The sequence below is a fragment of the Heteronotia binoei genome, chromosome 7, assembly GCF_032191835.1.
Source record: "Heteronotia binoei isolate CCM8104 ecotype False Entrance Well chromosome 7, APGP_CSIRO_Hbin_v1, whole genome shotgun sequence".
Lineage (NCBI taxonomy): Eukaryota > Metazoa > Chordata > Lepidosauria > Squamata > Gekkonidae > Heteronotia > Heteronotia binoei.
The window spans coordinates 138,467,371-138,488,314 of record NC_083229.1 but is presented as its reverse complement, the minus strand read 5'-3'; the positions used below and the strand labels follow the sequence as shown (position 1 = coordinate 138,488,314).

The 20,944-nt window shown below is 45.9% G+C and overlaps 1 protein-coding gene across 6 annotated transcripts in view; it reads right to left on the bottom strand.

Annotated features, from left to right (window-relative positions):
• Window positions 1-865: 865 nt before the first annotated feature.
• CTNND2 (catenin delta 2) overlaps window positions 866-20,944 on the bottom strand; it is a 492,702-nt gene continuing 472,623 nt past the window's right edge. For 5 of the 6 annotated variants that reach the window (XM_060244323.1, XM_060244322.1, XM_060244325.1 and 2 more), the window contains 4 exons: window positions 12,154-12,280; window positions 9,390-9,521; window positions 4,469-4,542; window positions 866-2,136 (listed from right to left, as the gene is read on the bottom strand). In XM_060244323.1, coding sequence (XP_060100306.1) covers window positions 1,876-2,136; window positions 4,469-4,542; window positions 9,390-9,521; window positions 12,154-12,280 — 594 coding nt within the window. In that variant the 3' untranslated portion in view covers window positions 866-1,875. The remainder of the gene's footprint in view (window positions 2,137-4,468; window positions 4,543-9,389; window positions 9,522-12,153; window positions 12,281-20,944) is intronic. The other variant, XM_060244320.1, reaches the window with a different exon arrangement.

Here is a 20,944-nt window from a genome sequence, read left to right as displayed (position 1 = left end):
ATTTTATAACTACTCTGTGTGTAACCTGCCCTGAGCCTGCTCACAGGAAGGGGGGAATAAAAGTCAAATAAATCAAATCCAATCAAATTAACATGGATCAAAGACATAGAGAATGAAATTTGCAATTGTTAGTTCCCCTTAAAGTGCTGCTCACCAACACTGGATAGTAGGCACAGTTTTGGGTGGGCCCCCTCCCCTCCCCAGAAGCAGAGGGTTTATTTCCCCTACGTCTGAAGTGAACATCCAAAAATTTCTCATTGTTCTAAACATTTGTTTTAGGACTTTCCCAAGCTGATTTCTAGTTCCATGGAAATTAGTTCTATTGTTAGGGAGAATTCCTCCCCGAAAGCAAAAGTCCGAGGGAGAGGCTGCTCTGGCGTGCGGATGCAGATCTGGCAGGATTCCTCCTGTCAGCTCATGCATTGGGCCTGACAACTGAGGCTGAATTGAGAAGGTTGACAGTCTTTTCCTCTGAGTCTCTGGGCTTAAAAGACTTGCAGGGCCCTCTCCTGAGCCACTCTTTGAGAAGTGCCCCCCCACCTGGCACTGGGAACTTTCTCTGTCCTTGAATCTCAAGAAACAGCCCCCCCCCCCAGGATCCCCCAGTGCTTGTCGCTGGCAGCAGAGCAGAGCAGAGCGGCCCACCTGTTGTGTCTCTGAGTAAGGCAGGCTGTGTTCCCAGTCAACACCCTCTTGGCTGAGATTCTGGCTGGCCAGGTGAGGAAGGCTGTGCTATCTTCCCCAAACCTGCTGGTACCCAAAGGAACCTGCCTGCTTGTGGGCTGGGGTCTGAGAACGCCCACTTCAGATGAAGGCTCTGTGGAGGACAGCAAAGGAGGTTCACGAGGACACAGACCCACCAAAGGACAGATCAATTGGAATTTATTTTCTTTTAACACTGTATCATCATAAAGAAAACTGGTATAAATGAAAAAAATCTATTTCAAATATCTACAGCTAAAATTTTAGGCAGTGAAAAAGCACTTCGTTGACAAGGAGTGTGGAATGATGAATGTTAATTGTCAGAAACTGCTGAAAGTCTTTTTTTTAAGTTGCCACAAACAAATTCACATATCAGAACAAACAATACTGCTAAATAGTCTGGTTTTTTTCTTTTGTTAAAATGCACTGGGAAAAGAAATAAAATGAAAAAAAAACCCTTTCGCCTCCCCTCTGGGAATTCATACATATTTCAAAGTTTGGAAATTGAAGCAGTATTTAGAACCATAGATGAAGAAACACTGTGCCATTGGTGTAATATACACAATGCACTTTTCTCTTGCTTTTTCTTTTTAAATCTGTAATGTACATCAAATACTTTACAACAATGCATTAACAAAAGGCAAGAAACATCTTGCTGTACAGAGGAAACCCCAAATGCAACTGGAAGCCTAAATTCACAATGGATGAGGAGAGTAAACCAAGTGTGAGAAGCTGTCCCCCCTCCCCCAAGGTGTGTAAATGGCCTCGGTTTTCTTGTGCTTAACTCTGGACCCTCGTCTCCTGTCGCACTTTCCTGTCCCACGCCCTTCAGCCGCATTCGGTGCACAGCACTCGTGGTTTTTAAATTCCACATACAAGGTCAACTGTAAAGCTGCCCCCCACCATATATTTCTATATAGAGAGACGGGACTATATAGATACAGAAATAGATACAGTTCCCTCCTTGCTCGTGGCCCCCACCCCCACCCCCGTAACTTCCAATTCTTTTTAGCTGTCGACAGTATCTTGAATTTCCCCAGATGGGTTACCTGGGCCCTCCTACGGAACAGGCTTGAACAAACTAAATTGGCGGGAAAAAGATGTCTGGTGTGGTTTGCATGCACATGCACAGTCCCCCGGAGCCTCTTGCTTGCTTGAAATCTTGCCCCAATTTCAAACCCAGGAATCTGGAGATGCTGGATAGTGGCTTGTTTCATAATTGAGCTCACTGTAGGGTCGTGCGGCTGAATAGAAGTCGACATAATTCCCCGTGGACTTCAGTCCCAGGTGCATATTGTACTCGCTGGGCGGTGGGCGGTGGTGCACTTGGTCTTCAAAGAAGGACTCCTCATAGTTTCTGGTGGAATTCTGAAATGGCTGATATGCTTCATAGTCCTTCCGACTGGGTTCCTGTGGGACTGGCTGCGTTGAAACCTGACCAATAGAAGAAGAAGAGCCTCAGCTTCTTAGGAAAGAGTCCAGGGTTGTCAAACTCCAGGTGGGGCCTGGAGGTCTCCCAGAATTACGACTGATCCCCGGATTATGGAGAGCAGTTCCCCTGGAGAAAATGGCTGCTTGGAAGGGTGGGCTGCCTGGCACAAGACCTCCCTGAGGGGCCTCCTCTCGCCTAGCCCAGCCATGGCCTCCAAATCTCCAGGACTTCCTCCTCGGAAAGCTGGCAAGCCTAGACAAGACGATGTCAAAGGTAGCCCAAGGGCACCAATGCAATGGTTCCATGGCAACCGCATAAACATCTGATAGACCTCTAGAATTAATTTCACTAAGAGATGCTTGGGCCAAAATATGGCCAAATCACCAAAGGGTGATTAACATGTGGAATTCACTGCCACAGGAGGTGGTGGCGGCCACAAGTATAGCCACCTTCAAGAGGGGTTTAGATAAAAATATGGAGCAGAGGTCCATCAGTGGCTATTAGCCACAGTGTATGTGTGTATATAACATTTTTTGCCACTGTGTGACACAGAGTGTTGGACTTGATGGGCCGTTGGCCTGATCCAACATGGCTTCTCTTATGTTCTTATGTTCTGAAATCATAATAGGTTCCAACCAGGTTCCAAAGTCTGAATTAAAAGGTTGTGTCAAAATGCTTCCTACCATTTCTCAGGTTGTTCTCTGATGTGTATTCAAGCTTCAGGTAAAGACGCATTGCCAGCAAATAGTGAGGTCCTGAATAGGTAGGAATCCCCCAAACCCCTCTGATGACGACTGGAGTTAAGAGGTTTCCCCCAGAACTTTGCCTTCCCTCCCTCATTCAGGTAGCAAACCAAATTGCACAAACTGGCTCTTTGTGAATGCTGAGTTGTTGCCAAAGACCCCGAGATGTCTTATGGAATAATTTTGATTTGAGAGCAATATTCCGGAGAAGGCTAACGTTAGAGATGTGCTGGTGAGGGAGGGAGACTTTGCAATCCCAGGTGTTGGTGCTGACCTTTAAGGCCCCATAATATCTGAAGGGCAGCCTCTTCCTTCAGGAACCCCCCATCAGAGGTCCTGCTTTAGGTGTCCTCCCTTCTCTGAGATTGGTGGAGTGGGGGGGGGGGTTTAACCTGCAAGAAGGCCTTCCCAGTAGTTGCACCAGACCTCTGAAACTCTCCCACCCCCAGGGAAATCCGCCTGCCCTCTTCTGCCATCTGACACCAGGATTCAGTGGCTGTTCCCTCAGTGATTCTCTCTTCCCTTCCCAATGTTTTAGTGGCTGCTTCTGTTCTATTTTAATTGTTCAAATGATATGTTGGTTGATTGGTTTTAACTGCTTTTAGGATGGGATATTATTATGTATGTTTTATTGTGTTAGCTGCCTTGTAGGCAGAAAGGTGGGCAAGCATTTTGAAAAATAAAATAAATAAGAGACAGTTTGCATGCTTCCACTGGCCAGTGGTCTTCCTTAGCTGTTTTTCCAGATCCTGCATGTCTGTGAAGGGCTGCCACTCCCCAGATCCCCATGGGGATTGCCCCCCCCCCCGCTTTCTGGGGCTCCTCCAATCCGCTCCAAGTGGAATGTGGGTGTTTGGGTGCACAAGGACTTCACTTCTGTGTGGCATCATCATGGAGGGGGTGTCCCCGCCCCATCCCCAAAGCAAGGAGGAGGGAGCTGGCGGCCTGAATGTGTGTTCCCTCTGGGACCCCCTGCCCTGCCCCTAGGAACCCTCCTGTTCCCCTCCACTCTCCTCACCTCTCAGCTCTCCTCATGAAAAACCCTGCTGTGAACCCCCCAAGTCATAAGACCATCAGAGAAGCCACATTGGATCAGGTCAATGGCCCACCCATTCCTGCACTCTCAAGTGTCACACAGGGGCCAAAAAAGGAGAAGATTCACCTGGAGACAGGAAACGGCCTCATCATGAAGAATCTGTTCCCTGGCCCCTGGAGCTGCAGGTGAGAGGTTTTCTTTATCACCTGCTTCATACCACTTGCTTGGTTGGTTTTTCTTTCAACTGGCATCTGGGGCCTTCTGCATGCCCAGCAGATGTTCTGCCCCATAGCCCCTCCTCACTTCAGAACTGCCCTCCCCTCCTTCCTCTATTGGCAGGAGGACAGAGAAGATCAGGAAAGGCTGGCAGCCCCTCCGGCCCACTCTGGGGGGCAGCATTTCAAGGATCCTTTTGGGCACGTGCTGCAATGTGTGTGCGTGTGGGGGGGGGAGGTGAGGAAGTCCCCCTCAGTGGGGATTTATTGTGGGGCCTGAGCCACAGAACTTTGCTTCTGTTCTACTAGGAAAAGCAGTGAAGGGGCTGTGACCACTGACCTGGTTGTGTTTGATATCTTCAGCAGGCGCACCATAAGAATTCCTATACAAAGTAGAGATTGCTGCATTCTGAGCTAAAGAATGGAGAAAAGAAGAACAAGTCAGTCAACTTAATAGGCTGGCTTTGTGCACCGTAGCAGGGAGAAATCAAGAAGTTATTGTATGAACAGGGAAAATTTCACCAAAGTAAAACCTGGGGAAATGTCACTTAGTTGAATGTGCACAGCCTTGAAGAGAACTTTGGGGTAGATTTTCTACCAAGTTGCCTTTTGTTTGTTTGTGTGTGTGTGGAATGCATACAGAAGTGGTTCTACAGCTTTTTCCTATTAGGACATCATCAATGCATGTTAGGGAACAACTGTTTGGATCCATCTAGTTTTTCCATGGGTGAAAAAGAGAGGAGGCTGTTCCCCTATGACTACTCCAAAACAATAACAAAACCCTTTACAGGAAGGAGATGCATGGACTAGTGGGGGGGTGGCTGTTCTCAGGAGAGGAATCCAACCCCACAGCCCTGAATCACGGTCACTAATACCATTTACACAAAAATCACTCGTGGGCGAACAAAGTACTGGTTTTTACATGCAGGATGCCTTTTCTTTCTTCCCAGTTCATATAACACAGGAGTTCAAGTTTTTGGGTTTTTTTACAGGAAGCATTCATCTAGGGAGACATTTTTAAAATGCTCTGGAGAGACAAAACCCTTCTTGTTAACTTGATAACTAAAGAACAGTTAGCTTATCATGGAGAGATATGGTCTTGGAAACAATGTTGGAATTTTCATCCTAAATTTCATTTTAATGTTTATTAAAGGTGCAAGCACTGAGTCATTACTGACCGATAGGGTGATATCACATTTTCACGGCAGACTTTTTATGGGGTGGTTTGCCATTGCCTTCCTCAGTCATCTACACTTTCCCCCCAGCAAGCTAGGTACTCATTTTACCGACCTTGGAAGGATGGAAGGCTGAGTCAACCTGGAGCTGGCTACCTGAACCCAGCTTCCACTGGGATTGAACTCAGGTCATGAGTGGAGCTTGGACTGCAGTGCTGCAGCTGACCACTTTGTGCCACGGGGCACTGTAATGTTTATTACAGTTTATGGGTTTTTTTTAAATATCTCAGGTTCAAAATAGAGTTTTGTTGTTTCAACTTGGAAAAGCATAGCATTATGAAGGGACAGCAGAAGTGAGTTGTTAGTATGTAAAAAACTGAGGAATGAACCTACCCAAATTGCACATTCTGCCTCATGTGCCTGTGTGCTTTGGTACTACATGGCATGGTACTGTGAACACAAGGGTTTCTGCCAGCATAAAATGGTTACTCCAGAATACAATAGGAATTTGGCTTGAGGTAGAAACAATCCCTCCCCCCCCAATAGGCTGAAGGAATTCTTTCTCCAAAGCTTGGCTCTGCTGGATGCATCTGGGGACTGGGAAGTCCAGCTGCCATTGGACATCAGGGCCTGCCAGTTTTCTTTTCTCTCTCCCCCCCCCCCCCAATTCTTTAAGTTTATTCAAATTTTCAAATATAACAACAAGTAAACAAGTATATAGTTAAACAATTGAAAAAACAACAGCAGAGCAATACTGAAGCTGGGTTTGGGTAGCCAGCTCAAGGTTGACTCAGCTTTCCATCCTTTTGAGGTGGGTAAAATGAATACTCAGCTTGCTGGGGAAGGCAATGGCAAACCACCCTGTAAAAAGTCTGCCAAGAAAAGGTATTTGTGGGTTTCCTGCATTGCACAGGTGGGTTGGGGGGCCCTTCCAGTTCTCTGATTCTAACAGGATTTCCTCCCTGCTTTCCTCTCCTTTCTTGCAGCCATGGAGCCGTCTTTCTGCCCATTTCTTTCCAGGCATAGCCCACAGCAAGGAAGTTTTTATTGGAGGGGCAAATGAGTACACTGGTGGTCAGCCCATCATTTATTTAAACTTTGTTAGTTATTTACTAGCTTTCTACTTGAGACTCAAGATTACTTGAGATTACAGGGTATAGAATATCCAACAGCATATGAAATCTAAATAAGCAATGCAATAGAGCGAAGCTTACAAAAATGAAAACAAACAAACAAGCCCAAACATGCTATGTTAAGCAATGCAGAAAATGGAATTTAAAAATGAAAACATGATAACAAATCAATAATATATAGCGTACACTGGCATAGATTACAACCCTGGTCTTGAAAAGCTTTATAAAAATTCCCTCCCAAGTTTTACATAGTTTAAAGAAGTGTGTGAGAGAGCTTTCCTCAAGTTTCTGAAACCTGAAACTGTAAATACAATCTTATTTTCTCTGAAAACCACTAACTTGAGGCTTCTAAAGGGAAAGATCAGCGACAACGCCCCCCCCCCCCCCGCCCCACATATTTCCTTTTGTGGCTCCCACTTTGCAATAGCCTTTCTGTGGATGTCAGGAAAGCTCCCACACTTTGGTCCTTCTGCCAGCTGTGTAAAACAGAATGGTTCAACGAGGGCATTTTAATAGGTATAATGACAGAGCTATAGGATAATGGGATGGTTCAGGAGGGAGTTTTTTTATCAAATGAACAGGACTGAGAGCTCTGCCTCAGGAGACTACATACTGTTTCCTGTATGTAAACTGCTGTCATCCTAGTCTGGTTGCACTATTAGGTATCTCATGTGAATCACTTGTATGTGGAATCAAATGAAGTGCTGTGAGGTCAGGCTGTGGGCAGGACTCTTTTCAAAGTGAAGCACCACAGGATCAAGCAACAGGGGCAGGACCCCTGAGGTGGCCACAGGTGGGGTGGGGCAGGGTCCGCCCTAGCAACTTTCAGTCTTCAGAGCAAACATGAGACACCACAACCTTTCCCTCTGTGAATAAGATTCCTGTGGGTTAGCATGTACTTGCCAAAGAAAATTTGTGCTCACTTACCTCTGGATCTAAATTCCTTATTGATGGTCTCCTGTTCTATCAAAAAACAATTTTGCCTGGACTATTGTGAAACACTATCTTGCTCTTCTTTCTTTTACAAAACTTTTAACACCTTTTTTTATCCCTTCATTCCTTTTCCCCCCATTAACAATTAATACAAATTATCTGCCACATAATTCTATCAATCTACTATAACATTAATCCGCAATATACAATAGAAAACTTTCTCCAATTAATCCACATACAACTAATACATTTACATGCCACCTAGGGTCATTTTCTATTCTGAATCTTATTATTTTATATCACCCATTTCCTCTACACCATTCAGTTCTCCAATTTCATTTTTATCATACTAACACCCCTCATATCAACCTGTTTACTTTCATGTCTTCTAAATCATGTCTGTAGACCATAAGGTTTCATTATTGAAACATTTGAAATGTATGTTAAGACTATTTTTTCTTAATGCTATATAATTTAGTATGTTGCCTCTTTGATGCCTATATAATATTACCCCACTGATTGTTCATGTATTTACTACTTGCAGTTGTTGAATTTTGTCTTGTTTTTGTAATAATTTTTTTTTAAAAGTCTTCTAGCTTAAACTCCCTCCACTAACTATTATCACGTTTCTTCCAAGAAGTCAGCTTCACCTAGACTTAAAAAAAAAAAGGAAAACCAAACATGCTGAAGTCGAGAAAACGCGGCAGAAGGGATCCCTTCATTCCTTGATCTCTGTAACACTCAGATAGACTTCCTGTCAAGGGCCTTGCCATGAAACGGTTTCTGCTCTACTGTACTTGTCTTTACACTGCATACTCCTTGTGCTGCTGTTGTTATCTCTGACTGCTTTCCAGGCCCGCTTTCTGCACACCTGCCAGTTGGCCAGGATGTTATGTCTAAGGGCTATTGCTTGGTAACGTATTGAATCGAAACCAGAACCTTGGGACTGGTGGGAAGAGAAATGCTATGGGGGGGAAATAGGGGGTGCTTGCTATGCCTTTTGCTAAAACTATAGTATTGCTTGATCTAGGACTGTAACTCAGTTCTGACTCAGACCTTGTCTGAGGCTAAGCTTACCTGAACTTCTTAATAAATGGAACCTTTTTGAACTGAATGGACTGTTTATTGAGTACTCAGGGGGGAAACCTGAGGGAGGGAGAGAGGAAGGAAGGAAAGAAGGAAGGCTACCTGGCATTACATTTTATGACACGCATGGTCTCACTTATGTCAGATCTGCCCCTCATAATAAACAAGTTTGCCTTACAGGGTCGCTATAAATTGGGTGCAATTTCACAGCAAAACAAAGAAACTCTGCTGCTTCTGAAAGTGTTATTTAGGAAAGAAGAGCTCTTCCTTAGGTAAGATATACTAACTGAGAAGAGAGGATATTTAGACTGCTTAAGGATAAAACAAAGTTCTGATAACTTGGAGAGACCAAAGTCCAGGTGGTTGGAGTAGTGCTCCAATGTGTGGCCAGCCAGTTATCTGTATTCATGCCAAGAGTGACAGTATTCGTCGCAAAGCACCAGTTAAAGATTAGTAGGCATGCAAATACAGGAAAGGAATATCAAAACCAATCATGTTCATACCTTCCTGTTTAGAAAACAGAAGTATTCTGAAAGCATTTTTCCTTATGCATGACAAAACCCAACAAGATGCAAACCTATATGAAGTTTTATTACTGACTTAAATACTTTGTTCCAGGGATTGAAATTGTAATTTCCTACCTACTCCAGCAGCCTCTTATAGCTTGCAACACCAACACAGACATATTTTAATTAAATCCAGAAAAAGAATGGATGGCAGGGTGTGAAATGGCCAATGGAAGGGATGTGGGAGGCCAGGGCAGAGCCAGACCAAACGGCATAAACAATACAGAACACAGGCGCATTGGAAACGAAGACCTTTTACAACGTTGAGAGCCTGTAGTTAGTAGATTCCATGGGCAGGGGGAGCAACTTACCACATGTTGTTGTTCTTTCAGTCATGTTTTGTGTGACATATGCACTTGTTGCCTCACCTGTCATTGCGTCTTTCCTCGAAGTATGTTCTCCTTTACTTCCATGGTAAGTAGCATTTGTCCCAGTGGATTCATAGTCTGTTTTTCTTTCTTTTAAGTTAATCATTTCTCGAGGTGAGGCTGGGGCACTTGCTACAAAAGAGGAACAGGTTCAAGGTTTTTAACCTCCCATCAAATCTGTGTATACAAAATCTGCCTCTGGTGAACACACACAGGAGAGAGAAGGGAATCCTAAGAACATAAGAGAAGCCATGTTGGATCAGGCCGATGACCCATCCAGTCCAACATTCTGTGTCAGACAGTGGCCAAAAAAGAAAGGAGGTTCACAAGTGGGGCTAGAAGCCCTTCCACTTTGCCCCCTCCCCCAAGCACCAAGAATACAAAGCATCACTGCCCCAGACAGTTCCAATAATATGCTGTGGCTAATAGCCACTGATGGACCTCTGCTCCATATTTTTATCCAAACCCCTCTTGAAGCTGGCTATGTTTGTAGCCATCACCTCTTGTGGTAGTGAATTCCACCATGTTAATTCCATGTTAATCACCCTTTGGGTGAAGAAGTACTTCCTTTTATCCGTTCTAACCAGACTGCTCAGTAATTTCATTGAATGCTCACAAGTTCTTGTATTTTGAGAAAGGGAGAAAAGTAATTCTTTCTCTACTTTCTCCACCTCATGCATAATCTTGTAAACCTCCATCATGTCACCCTGCAGTCGACGTTTCTCCAAGCTAAAGAGCTCCAAGTGTTTCAACCTTTCTTTATAGGGAAAGTGTTCCAACCCTTTAATCGTTCTAGCTGCCCTTTTCTGGACTTTTTCTAATGCTATAATATCCTTTTTGACCAGAATTGTACATAGTATTCCAAATGAGAATGCACCATCGATTTATACAGGGGCATTATGATACTGGCTGATATGTTTTCAATTCCCTTCCTAATAATTCCCAGCATGGCGTTGGCCTTTTTTATTGCAAGCACACACTGTCTTGACATTTTCAGTGAGTTATCTACCATGACCCCAAGATCGCTCTCTTGGTCAGTCTCTGCCAGTTCACACCCCATCAACTTGTATTTGTAGCTGGGATTTTTGGCCCCAATGTGCATTACTTTGCACTTGGCCACATTGAACCTCATCTGCCACGTTGACGCCCACTCACCCAGCCTCAACAGACCCCTTTGGAGTTCCTCACAATCCTCTCTGTTTCTTACCACCCTGAACAATTTAGTGTCATATGCAAACTTAGCCACTTCACTGCTTACTCTCAACTCCAAATCATTTATGAACAAGTTAAAGAGCATGGGACCCAGTACTGAGCCCTGCGGCACCCCACTGCTTACCATCTTCCACTGTGAAGATTGCCCATTTATACTCACTCTCTGTTTCCTATTAATTAGCCAGTTTTTGATCCACAAGAGGATTTGTCCTTTTACTTCATGACTCTCAAGCTTACTAAGGAGCCTTTGATGAGGAACTTTATCAAATGCTTTCTGGAAGTCAAGATAAACAACATCTATTGGGTCCCCTTTGTCCACATGTTTGTTCACCCCCTCAAAGAACTGTAACAGGCTAGTGAGGCAAGATCTTCCCTTACAGAACCCATGCTGAGTCTTCCTCAATAATTTGTGTTCATCAATGTGTCTACTCATTCTGTCCTTGATAATGGTTTCTACCAACTTTCCCGGTATTGAAGTCAGACTGACTGGCCTGAAATATTCCGGATCTCCTCTGGAACCCTTTTTAAAGATGGGGGTGACATTTGCTGAACAATTTTGTGACTATAAATCAGGGAATCTGGACATTACTTGGCATTTCTCTATTGACTGTAATAAGCATTAGCTTACTAGAGATCAATGGATCACAGGACACTTTCAAAGAAGAAGTGGTTACAAAACTTTGGGCTGACACTGACCTGAGGCAAAATTTACCTCTTGCTGAGGCAAAATTTGTATCTATGTTTGATGACATTTTTTCTCAATGGTAATTTTATTCTTTGTACTTAGTATTTTTGGTTGATTGGTTACTTTCTGTATAACTGAACTGTATTATTCTGCACTATTGGACTATCGAGTTTATTTGCTTATGACCTGTTGGTTTGTGAGTATGACGTATAGACTAAGTGGAACAGCAGAATTCAACTTCCTCTCCGTCTTCCTTAGCACTGTGCTAAGGTGCCTCTGGCTATCCAATTTGAGCAGCTCAATTGAAAGAAATAGTTACGGCTCCTCTACTTGAAAAGCCCTCCTTGACATCACAGAAGATCAGCCAATGGCATCAAAAAGGACAGGGAGGCAGAGAAGTCCCTCTGACAGTTCTAATTTGTCTAGTTGCTTAGGATGAGTGTGGAGATGAGTGTGGAGTGTCAATGACTGGAGTGCTGAATCATCAAAGGGAATCCCAAAGATACTCATAAGTGCTCACTTGCCCCTGTGAGCATCATCCAGGTAGATCCCGGGTTTAGATTCCCAGCCACAAATGCACACTTGTGTTCAAGAGAGTAGCCCTTTTCAGTCATTACACTTGACTGTGTGTACATGATGATTCATAACAAATGATCCTTCAGGGTTATGAAACCCCTGCGCTGCCTCTTTGAGAAAGAAGAGTGACCCTGCACATCAGGATTGCTGGAGAGCAGCAGAAACACCAAGCGGAGAAGCTGGGCAGCTGTTGACAGAGGGGGGCCTCCAGGTTCAGTCCTGGCATTTTCCCTCTAGGGCTAAGTCTCTGGGGCTAGTCTGTGTAGATCAAAACGACTGGATGTATCTTACCTGAGCGATTGTTGGGAGACATGCGCACCGGAGAGATGGAGGGCGTGCGGGATGACGAGTACGGTCTCTGCCGATCCCTCTCTATTGTGGAAGATGAGGCTACAAAGTGATATTGTGACCATCCATCCTGCAAGAGACCCACACACAAGGAACAGAATGTTGCTGTATTCTGATATTCTGATATTGTTATCGCACTGTTATTGTTTTTAGTTGATCTGTGAATGTAGCTGTTCAAACACTATACATGTATTTATCGGAAATGTTGTGCACAGGGGAATCATAGAGTTGAAAGGGACCTCCAGAGTCATCTAGTCCAACCCCCTGCACAATGCAGGAAACTCACAAATACCTCTCCCTAAATTCACAGGATCTTCATTGCTGTCAGATGGCCATTTAGCCTCTGTTTCAAAACCTCCAAGGAAGGACAGCCCACCACCTTCCAAGGAGGAAGCCTGTTCCACTGAGGAACTGTTCTAACGGTCAGGAAGTTCTTCCTGATGTTGAGTCGGGAGGCAGCTTAGAAGTTGAATAAACAAATAAATAAAAAGAAGACTTAGTTTTATACCCCACATTTCTCTACCTTGACCCAAAGCAGCTTACCATCATCTTCCCTTCCTCTACCCACAACAGGCACCTGTGAGGCAGGTGAGGCTGAGAGAGCTCTGCAAGCATTGTGACTGGCTCAGGGTCACCCAGTTGGCTTCATGAGGAGAAATGAAGAATCAAATCAAATTCTCCTAACCTGCAGCTCCTAACCACATGGGCTCTCCAATAATTATCCGCCCCCCTGAAAAAAGTGAACAATCGAAGGTGTACGATCTATGCTGATATCTTTATGTGCTCCAAGATCAGGTGTGTGAAATGGTGTCTTACAGAACCACCAGCTTCCCACTCTCCTCACATTCCTCAGTGCTACCTTGTCTCTGTTTTGTTGTTCAGTCACACAATTGAGTTTGTCTCTATTATGAGTGCTTTATTATAAGTTGATCAGCTTGCAGTGAAAGGGCGCTGCTGCCCCTGCTGATGCACAATGGAAGGGGAGTTGTGTGTGTGTTAAAAAGCCTGCCACTCGCACTGAGAGTCATTACCAGATTGATAAAAATATGGGTTACCATCAGAAAGTACACCACTTTCTCTATGTGATGAATGTTATGTTTTATCTCTAATGTTCCCTCCTCTTTCTTCTGTGCCTGCTTTCATAGTTTTTTACATGTAACAACTATTTATAGAAAAATAAAATTCCTGCTAAATTGCAATATGTGTACACATTGAATTATGGCTAAAAACTTGGGACACATGATCTAAATAGTTTTTGGCTCTCATTAATTTCAACAGGAGAGTTAAGCTATTATTATTATTTATTAGACTTTTATCTTGTTCCTTTCTCTGCCAAATAGGGCTCAGGGAGACTTGTTTAAATATCCCCTGATAAATTACTGGGACTTGTTATGCCAAAAATGGTTTTGTGAGTATGTGTAATGGGAAGTAATTGGGATAAATCATACCTTGATTTTCTTTAAGAACACAAGAGAAGCCCTGTGTCACCCAGTGGCCAAAAAACCCAGGCACCATCAGGAGGTCCATCAGTGGGGCCAGGACACTAGAAGCCCTCCCACTGTGCCCCCCAAGCACCAAGAACACAGAGCATCACTGCCCCAGACAGAGAGTTCCAACAAAACACTGTGGCTAATAACGATGGACCTCTGCTCCATATATTTATCCTCTTGAAGCCATATATGCTTGTAGCTGCCACCACCTCCTGTGGCAGTGAATCCCATGTGTTAATCACTCTTTGGTTGAAGAATCCTTTGATCCATTCTAGATTGTTTGGGTGCTGGGGGATGCTGATTTAATTAGCAAATCATAAACAGGAGAGGGGAGGTTTGGGGACCAGGACAGGGTGCGTCTGGAAGGGAGCACTGGGGAAAGCTGAAGGCAGCAGGAGAAGAGGAAGACCTAATCAAGAAAGCCAAGGCTTTCAGCTTGCAAAACCTGAATGGGGCTGTTAACGATTGGATGTTTTACAGCAGGGGTGTCAAAGGGGCTGTCAAAGGGGCTCCCAGAAGGCTGGGAGAGAGAGGCAGTTTGGTGCAGTGGTTAAGTACGCAGACTCTTATCTGGGAGAACTGGGTTTGATTCCCCATTTGCAGCTGCTGGAATGGCCTTGGGTTAGCCATAGCTCTTGTAGGAGTTGTCCTTGAAAGGGCAGCTGCTGTGAGAGCTCTCTCAGTCGCACCCACCTCACAGGGTATTTGTTGTGAGGAAAGGAGATAAAGGAGATTGTAAACTGCTCTGACACTCCGAGAGAAAGGTGTGATATAAATCTGCAGTTTTCTTTTTCTTCTTCCATCAGGCCCCTGAGCAACTGGCTCATCTGCTTCCTGCTCCCACTCTCTTGCTGCTTTCTGCATAATAGCTTGCTTTGCCAGACTTGCTCAATAGCACGGGAGCTACAGAGCAAAGTCTCTATTTTCTCCATTGGCTGAGGCTCCTCCTTTGGGAAGGAAGCGGGAGAATTTGTTTTGCCAGGCTCTCTCAGTTGCACAACTTCCTTCTATTGGCTGAGGCTCCTCCCCCACCTCATCCCCTAGGGAAGGAAGGAAAGAGCCAGAGCTTCCTTTGCCCAGTTCCCTCAATCATACAGGAGAGATACAAAGAAGAAGACCAATGAGTGCTAATGTTTTAAACATGTTTTATTTCAAGGTTTTAAAAAAATCTTTAACTGTGTTTGCCTACAAAGTTTATATCTCTGCTACCTGGAATTACAGTTTATGACACACATTGCCCGGCCCAATATTTCTGGCCCTCATAAGAAATGAGTTTGACACCCCTGTCTTAGAGGCCCTTAATTTATAGGGCTGCCATAAATCAGAAGTGACTCAACATCACTTAACACACACCAGGATTAGGCAAGGTCAGAATAAGTGCAGGAAGAAGACACACAGAGAACTCCTGAAATGCTTTCCTCTCTTCTCTTCCTCAAAGTCAAGATTCCCATGTGGTTTCAAAAACAAGCCTAATTTGAAAATATCCAACAGCTACACATTGGCATTCATATTTATCAAAGTAAACATCTCTCAGAGCTTTTAATGCCAGAACTACTTGAACATTTTTGGACAAGGAAGCCCAGTTCTTTAGAACAAAAATAACCAACATTCATACAGCTTTAATAGTTCAATATAACTTTAATTTACGGACTGCCAACAGGTGCCTCATAAAGGGCTCCCATCAGGCTGGCTTCCGGACAGAAACATGTCCCTTAGACAGCCCTCTGGCCTCCGTACATCGACAGAGAAACTCCAAGGGCCACACAAATAACCAGGGACATAAACTAATCCCACAAGCTTTCCTTTTGTTTCATTTCCCCCCTGGCATATTTAGATTTTGAAGGATCACTCATAGTTCTTTGAGGTTTAGATCCTCAAAAGAAAACTGAGAATGTTGGCAACGGCAGTCCTGCTCCAGGTGGCCCAATGGGCCAGATTCGCTTTAAGAGAGGTTCCTGTCTTTCAGCAAACCCACCAAAGGAACCTTGTGGCACCTGATGGAAAAACCTTTCGTCTAATAAAGTGGACTCTAGTTGATGGAAGTTTATGCCATAATGCCTACTAGTTTTTAGGGTGCTACATTTTGTTCTGAACTGATGTATTTTGGTATAGAAGCCGCTAAGAAAATTCTGAGCTCTGTCAGAAGGGCAGTTCAGAGACCCCAGTGCCACAAGCAGAGATTATTCCCTGTGTGGGAATATGAAATGCCCCTAAACATTCACCTTTTGTTACACCAGAAACCAGTCAGTACTAACCGAAATGAGATGGCAGACTATTTTCTCCTTTTAAAAGAATTTAAAAACAGCTGCACGCTTGCTATTTGCACGGCAATGTAAATCAGAAGATATTCCTGAAATAAATGGGGAGGGAGGGGGCAGAAAAGGAGGCCTATCTGATGGTTAAACTCACACCCTTTCAAAGGGATGAAAATCTTGAAGAACTGAATCTGAGTGGTTGAGGATCAATAATCGTATTTAAATCAAAAATGCTGAGTTACAGTGAACAGTTTGATCCTCCTGTGCGAGTCTTGGTTCTGATGTGTGTTTAGTAGAAGGGCAGGAGCTTTCGTGAGCCACTCCTCCCTCCTTCCCTGCAGCCACAAAAGGGGCTCTTGGACTCTGGCTCTGTCCTGCTAACACATCCACACCTCTTGGTCTCATTTATGTTCGTAAGTTTATGAGTAATCAGTAAGAAAGCGCTTATATTCATGTTTATAATCATGTTGCTGCCATCCTGACCTGGTGTGAATATAGAGTTTTTTTCTTATACTTCTATATTTTTACTTTATTTACATATACAAGAAAGTGGAGAATCCCCCTGTGGATCTCAGGATGTTTCTTTTGCTTCTGCTTTGTTAGTTTTGTTCAAGCTTATTGGAAAGAGAAAGGATTTTTAAGAACTATTCGAACCATTTAAAACTTGCAGGCCTCTAGCTGTTTCCACCAGGGAGGTAAAATATTTACTATTTTATAAATCACAGGGTGTATATTTTTAATCACAGACTCTCTGAAATTAAAAGGGCCTCAATCCGCAAGCTGCAAAAACAGTAGAACTGAGACTCAGTGGGCTTGTTTTTGAGTCACAGGCTTCAGGAGTGAAATTTAAACACCATCAGAATTTTCAAACTACAATTCCAATCACTTTGAAGTCAATTGAAGTCAAAGGATTTCCCCCCCTTTCCACGTAGGATTGCACGCAAGGGCTCCTAAGAGTTCAGAGTCAGTTGAAAGAAGCTCTTTTTGCTTCATGCTCATCTCGAAACAGCTCTGGGGCAAAACCTACAGAAGTCTGTGGGAGTTGCTGACACCAGGACAGAAAAGGAGCCTCTTCCCAGGAGAAGCCCTGCAGCAGCAGCAGCAGCAGCCATGGCTCTTTGTGAATCTCTGGGGTCCCAGAGGAAAGGAACCCTCCCGCTGGCCAGCACGGCAAACAGAAGTCCTCTTCCCTGAAAACAGCAAGCACCAACCAAGGCTGCGTGGTGGCTGGGAGACCTCGCTTCACTTCCCCCAAGAGAACAAGCTTTGAATTGTGCTGAGAACAACACAGACGCAGGAACTGCGCAGAAAGGGAGGTTTCAAGTGATTATCCGATTGATAATCAAAGGGCCAAAATCACCGGTGGGGGGGGGCAAAGTTGAAACAGGAAGGAAAGAGCTCAACAAAGAGGATGAAGCTGAAATGGGTCAAGCCAAGACGCATCACAGAGCCCCCCCCCCCCAATGCAGCAGATCATGTTGGAGGGTGGAAGGCTGTGGTGCATTATGGGATGTCACATTGCTTTAGGAAGTTTTTTTTTGTTTGCATTGGTTTTCCATTTCTGTAATCCCTAGTCCTGAGTTGGTTTGCCTTGAGCCTCAGGAGGAAAGGCAGACTATAAATGAAATAAAAATACAATTAAATTGAGCATGTTCAAAGGCCATGTCCGGATCCAGGACCGTGTAAGAGCAGTTCTGCTTCTCCAGCAGGGCTTCTTGATGCAGTGGAGGATGTGGTGCCCTGCTGGAGAGACCAGAAATTCCTGACCCCCCCCCCCCAAAGCCAGCCAGCCACCTTCTGACATTTCAAGCCACTCTCCTGATATGTCGATGGACACACATGGACTGTCTCTGGTGACCGTAGCATGGATCACCATTGCTAGGTCGTCGGGGTCCAGGAAGGGGGCCAACTGCCTTGCCCGTCTAAGATGAAAAAACGCGGACTTGGCAGTGGTCGCTATCTGAGCCTCCATATTTAGGGATGGCTCCAGTAGCACCCCCAAGCTTTTGACCCTGCCGCTGGCCTCAGCAGAACACCGCCAAAAGCTGGCAGGGGGATTTCCCCCCCGGCCCCCGATGGCCCAAACAAAGGACCTCTGTCTTCGCAGGATTCAGTGTCAGTCCACTCAGTCTGAGCCACTCAGCCACGGCCTGTAATGCCCGATCTAGGTTATCTGGGGCGCAGACCGGTCGGCCGTCCATAAGATAGAGCTGGGTGTCATCAGCATACTGGTGGTACCCCAGCCCATACCTTCGGGCAATCTGGGCAAGAGGTCGCATATAGATGTTAAATAACATCGGGGAGAGAACCGCTCCCTGGGACACCCCACAGTTAAGTGAGCGCCTCTGGGATAGTTCCCCCCCAATCGCGACCCTTTGTCCCCGACCTTCAAGGAAAGAGGAAAGTCACTGCAAGGCCAGCCCCTGAATTCCCGCGTCGGCGAGGCAGCAAGTCAGCAACTGATGGTCGACCGTATCGAACGCTGCCAATAGGTCCAACAGCATCAGTACTGCCGAGCCACCCCGATCCAGATGCCGTTGAAGGTCATCTACCAGGGCAACCCACACCGTCTCTGTCCCGTGACCTGGGCGAAAGCCGGACTGAAGTGGGTCAAGGATGGAAGCGTCCTCCAGGAAAGTCTGTAGCTGCCTCGCCACTGTCCTCTCAATAAGTTTGCCCAAAAAGGGCAGGTTTGAGACCGGCCTATAGTGTGCCAATTGGGCCGGGTCTAGAGATGGTTTTTTTAGGAGGGGACGGACCACAGCCTCTTTAAGTGGCGCTGGAAAAAGCCCTTCCGTTAGGGATCTGTTTATGATATCCCGTACAGGATATCTGAGATCCCCCTGGCAAGATTTAATAAGCCAGGAAGGGCATGGGTCCAATTTACAAGTTGTTGGGCGGGCAGATGAGAGGATCCTGTCGACTTCCTCCAGGCTGAGGGGGCTGAAACCGTCCAGGATATAATCCGAAGACCTGCTCGGGGCCTCGGTTGCATTAACTGTCTCAAAGTTGACGGGGAGGTCGAGGCGGAGTGATGCGATCTTGTCCGCAAAACAGTTCGCAAAAGCCTCACAGCCTATCTCCAATTCACTAGAATTTGGTCTGCCCTGGGGCAGGGTAGTCAGATCTCGAATTATCTCAAACAATTGTGCCGGGCGCGAAGTTGCGCAATCTTAGCCGCAAAGTATGTCTTCTTTGCGGATTTGATTGCCATCTCATAGGTCTTCAAACTCTCTCTATAAGATGTTCAGGTCACTTCGTCTCGAATACGCCGCCATAGCCTCTCTAGTCATCTGAGGTCCCGGTTCAATTGCCATAATTCCTGATTGAACCAGGGAGACGGTTTGAGGCGAGGGTGCAGAGGACGCCTAGGCGTGATCTCCTCAATAGCCCTGGAGAGTCCATCGTTCCAGGACTCAACCAGGGAATCGCCAGTGGGCCAGGTATCCCGCAGGGCCGTCAGGAACCGTTCCGGGTCCATCAGGCTCCGCGGGCGAGCCAAAATATGCTCTCCGCCTAAATGGGTTTGGGGTGGCATATCCATACGAGCCTTGAGGGCAAAGTGATCCGACAATATTGTTCACTTGTACTCCCGCCGCGAAGACCAGGTCTAACATGTGTCCCGCCTGATGAGTGGGCATTGTAACAACCTGGGAGAGTCCTAGTGTTGCCATGGATGACACGAGATCCATCGCCTGGCCGGAGGCCGCGTCGTCGGCGTGAACATTGAAGTCACCCAAGACCAGTAACCTTGGGCACTCCAACGCCCAGCCCACCGCAGCCTCCACCAGGGATGGTAAGGTGGCGGCTGGTGCGTTAGGCGGTCGGTACACCAGCCAAATCGCCAACTCCTCCCCAACGTCCCACATCAGGCTGGCACATTCAATGCCCGAGATCTCCGGGGCCGGGAGAGCCCTAAAGGAGTAAGCCTCTCGTATGAGTAATGCCACTCCTCCCCCCTGCCCGCTAGTCCAGGACTGGTGGAAGACCGAGCAACCTGGGGGGGGGTCATCTGGGAGAGAGCCACGGTCTCCCCATCTCGCACCCAGGTCTCGGTCACGCAAGCCAGGTCCGCGTCCTGCTCAAGCAGGAAGTCCCGAAGGACACCGGTCTTATTGTTGATGGACCTGGCGTTGCATAACACCAGTGTCGGAGGCGGGTAAATTCGTCTGGTCCCACTACCTGTCACCGTCGGGATGGGACTCAGGCTGGAAGGTGGTCGAGCCTCCTTCGCTTGTAAGTCTGCCTGCTCCCACCGTCATACCTTCCCCTCCCCAGGAGTACCGGAATCCCCAGGCCAGTCATCTTCTGTGGTGGGCACCGATTCGTCGACTGATGTATGAACATAAACTGTATGCCAAACTGTCGAAGTGTGAATTCCACAAATTGGAACTTGACTACTTGGGGTTTCGTGTCTCTGGGAAGGGATTGGCGATGGACCCTGCCAAAATACAAGCTGTACTAGATTGGGAACCCCCGAGGACACGTAGACAGCTACAATCTTTTATCGGGTTCGCCAATTTTTACAGGGGCTTCATTCAGGGGTTTGCCCAGGTGATGTTGCCCCTAACAGACTTGCTAAAAACTAAAGGAAAAGGGCCTGAAGTGAAAAAACCGGGGGCAAAGTTGGTTTGGACTGCCACCTGTCAAAAAACCTTTGAGCGACTCAAACGCCTAATTACCAGTGAACTGGTGCTGGCTCATCCTGATGAGCTTAAGCCCTTCATGGTCCAATGTGACGCTTCCGATATGGCCGTACGCGCCCTCTCGGCTTGACTTTGCGAACTAAGATTTAATTAAGGTGCAGTAGTCCACGTCTGCTGCAGGCTCGCTGGTGGCTGACAAGACCAATGCGGGACAGGCAGGTCTGGCCACAGTGGCTGCAGGGAAAAGTCTGATTTGGGGTTGGTGCTGTAGCAGTACAATTCTTCCTCAATCTCCTTTTGTCCTCAAGACCAGCTATGCGTGCGTTCTCAAAGGAAGAGACAG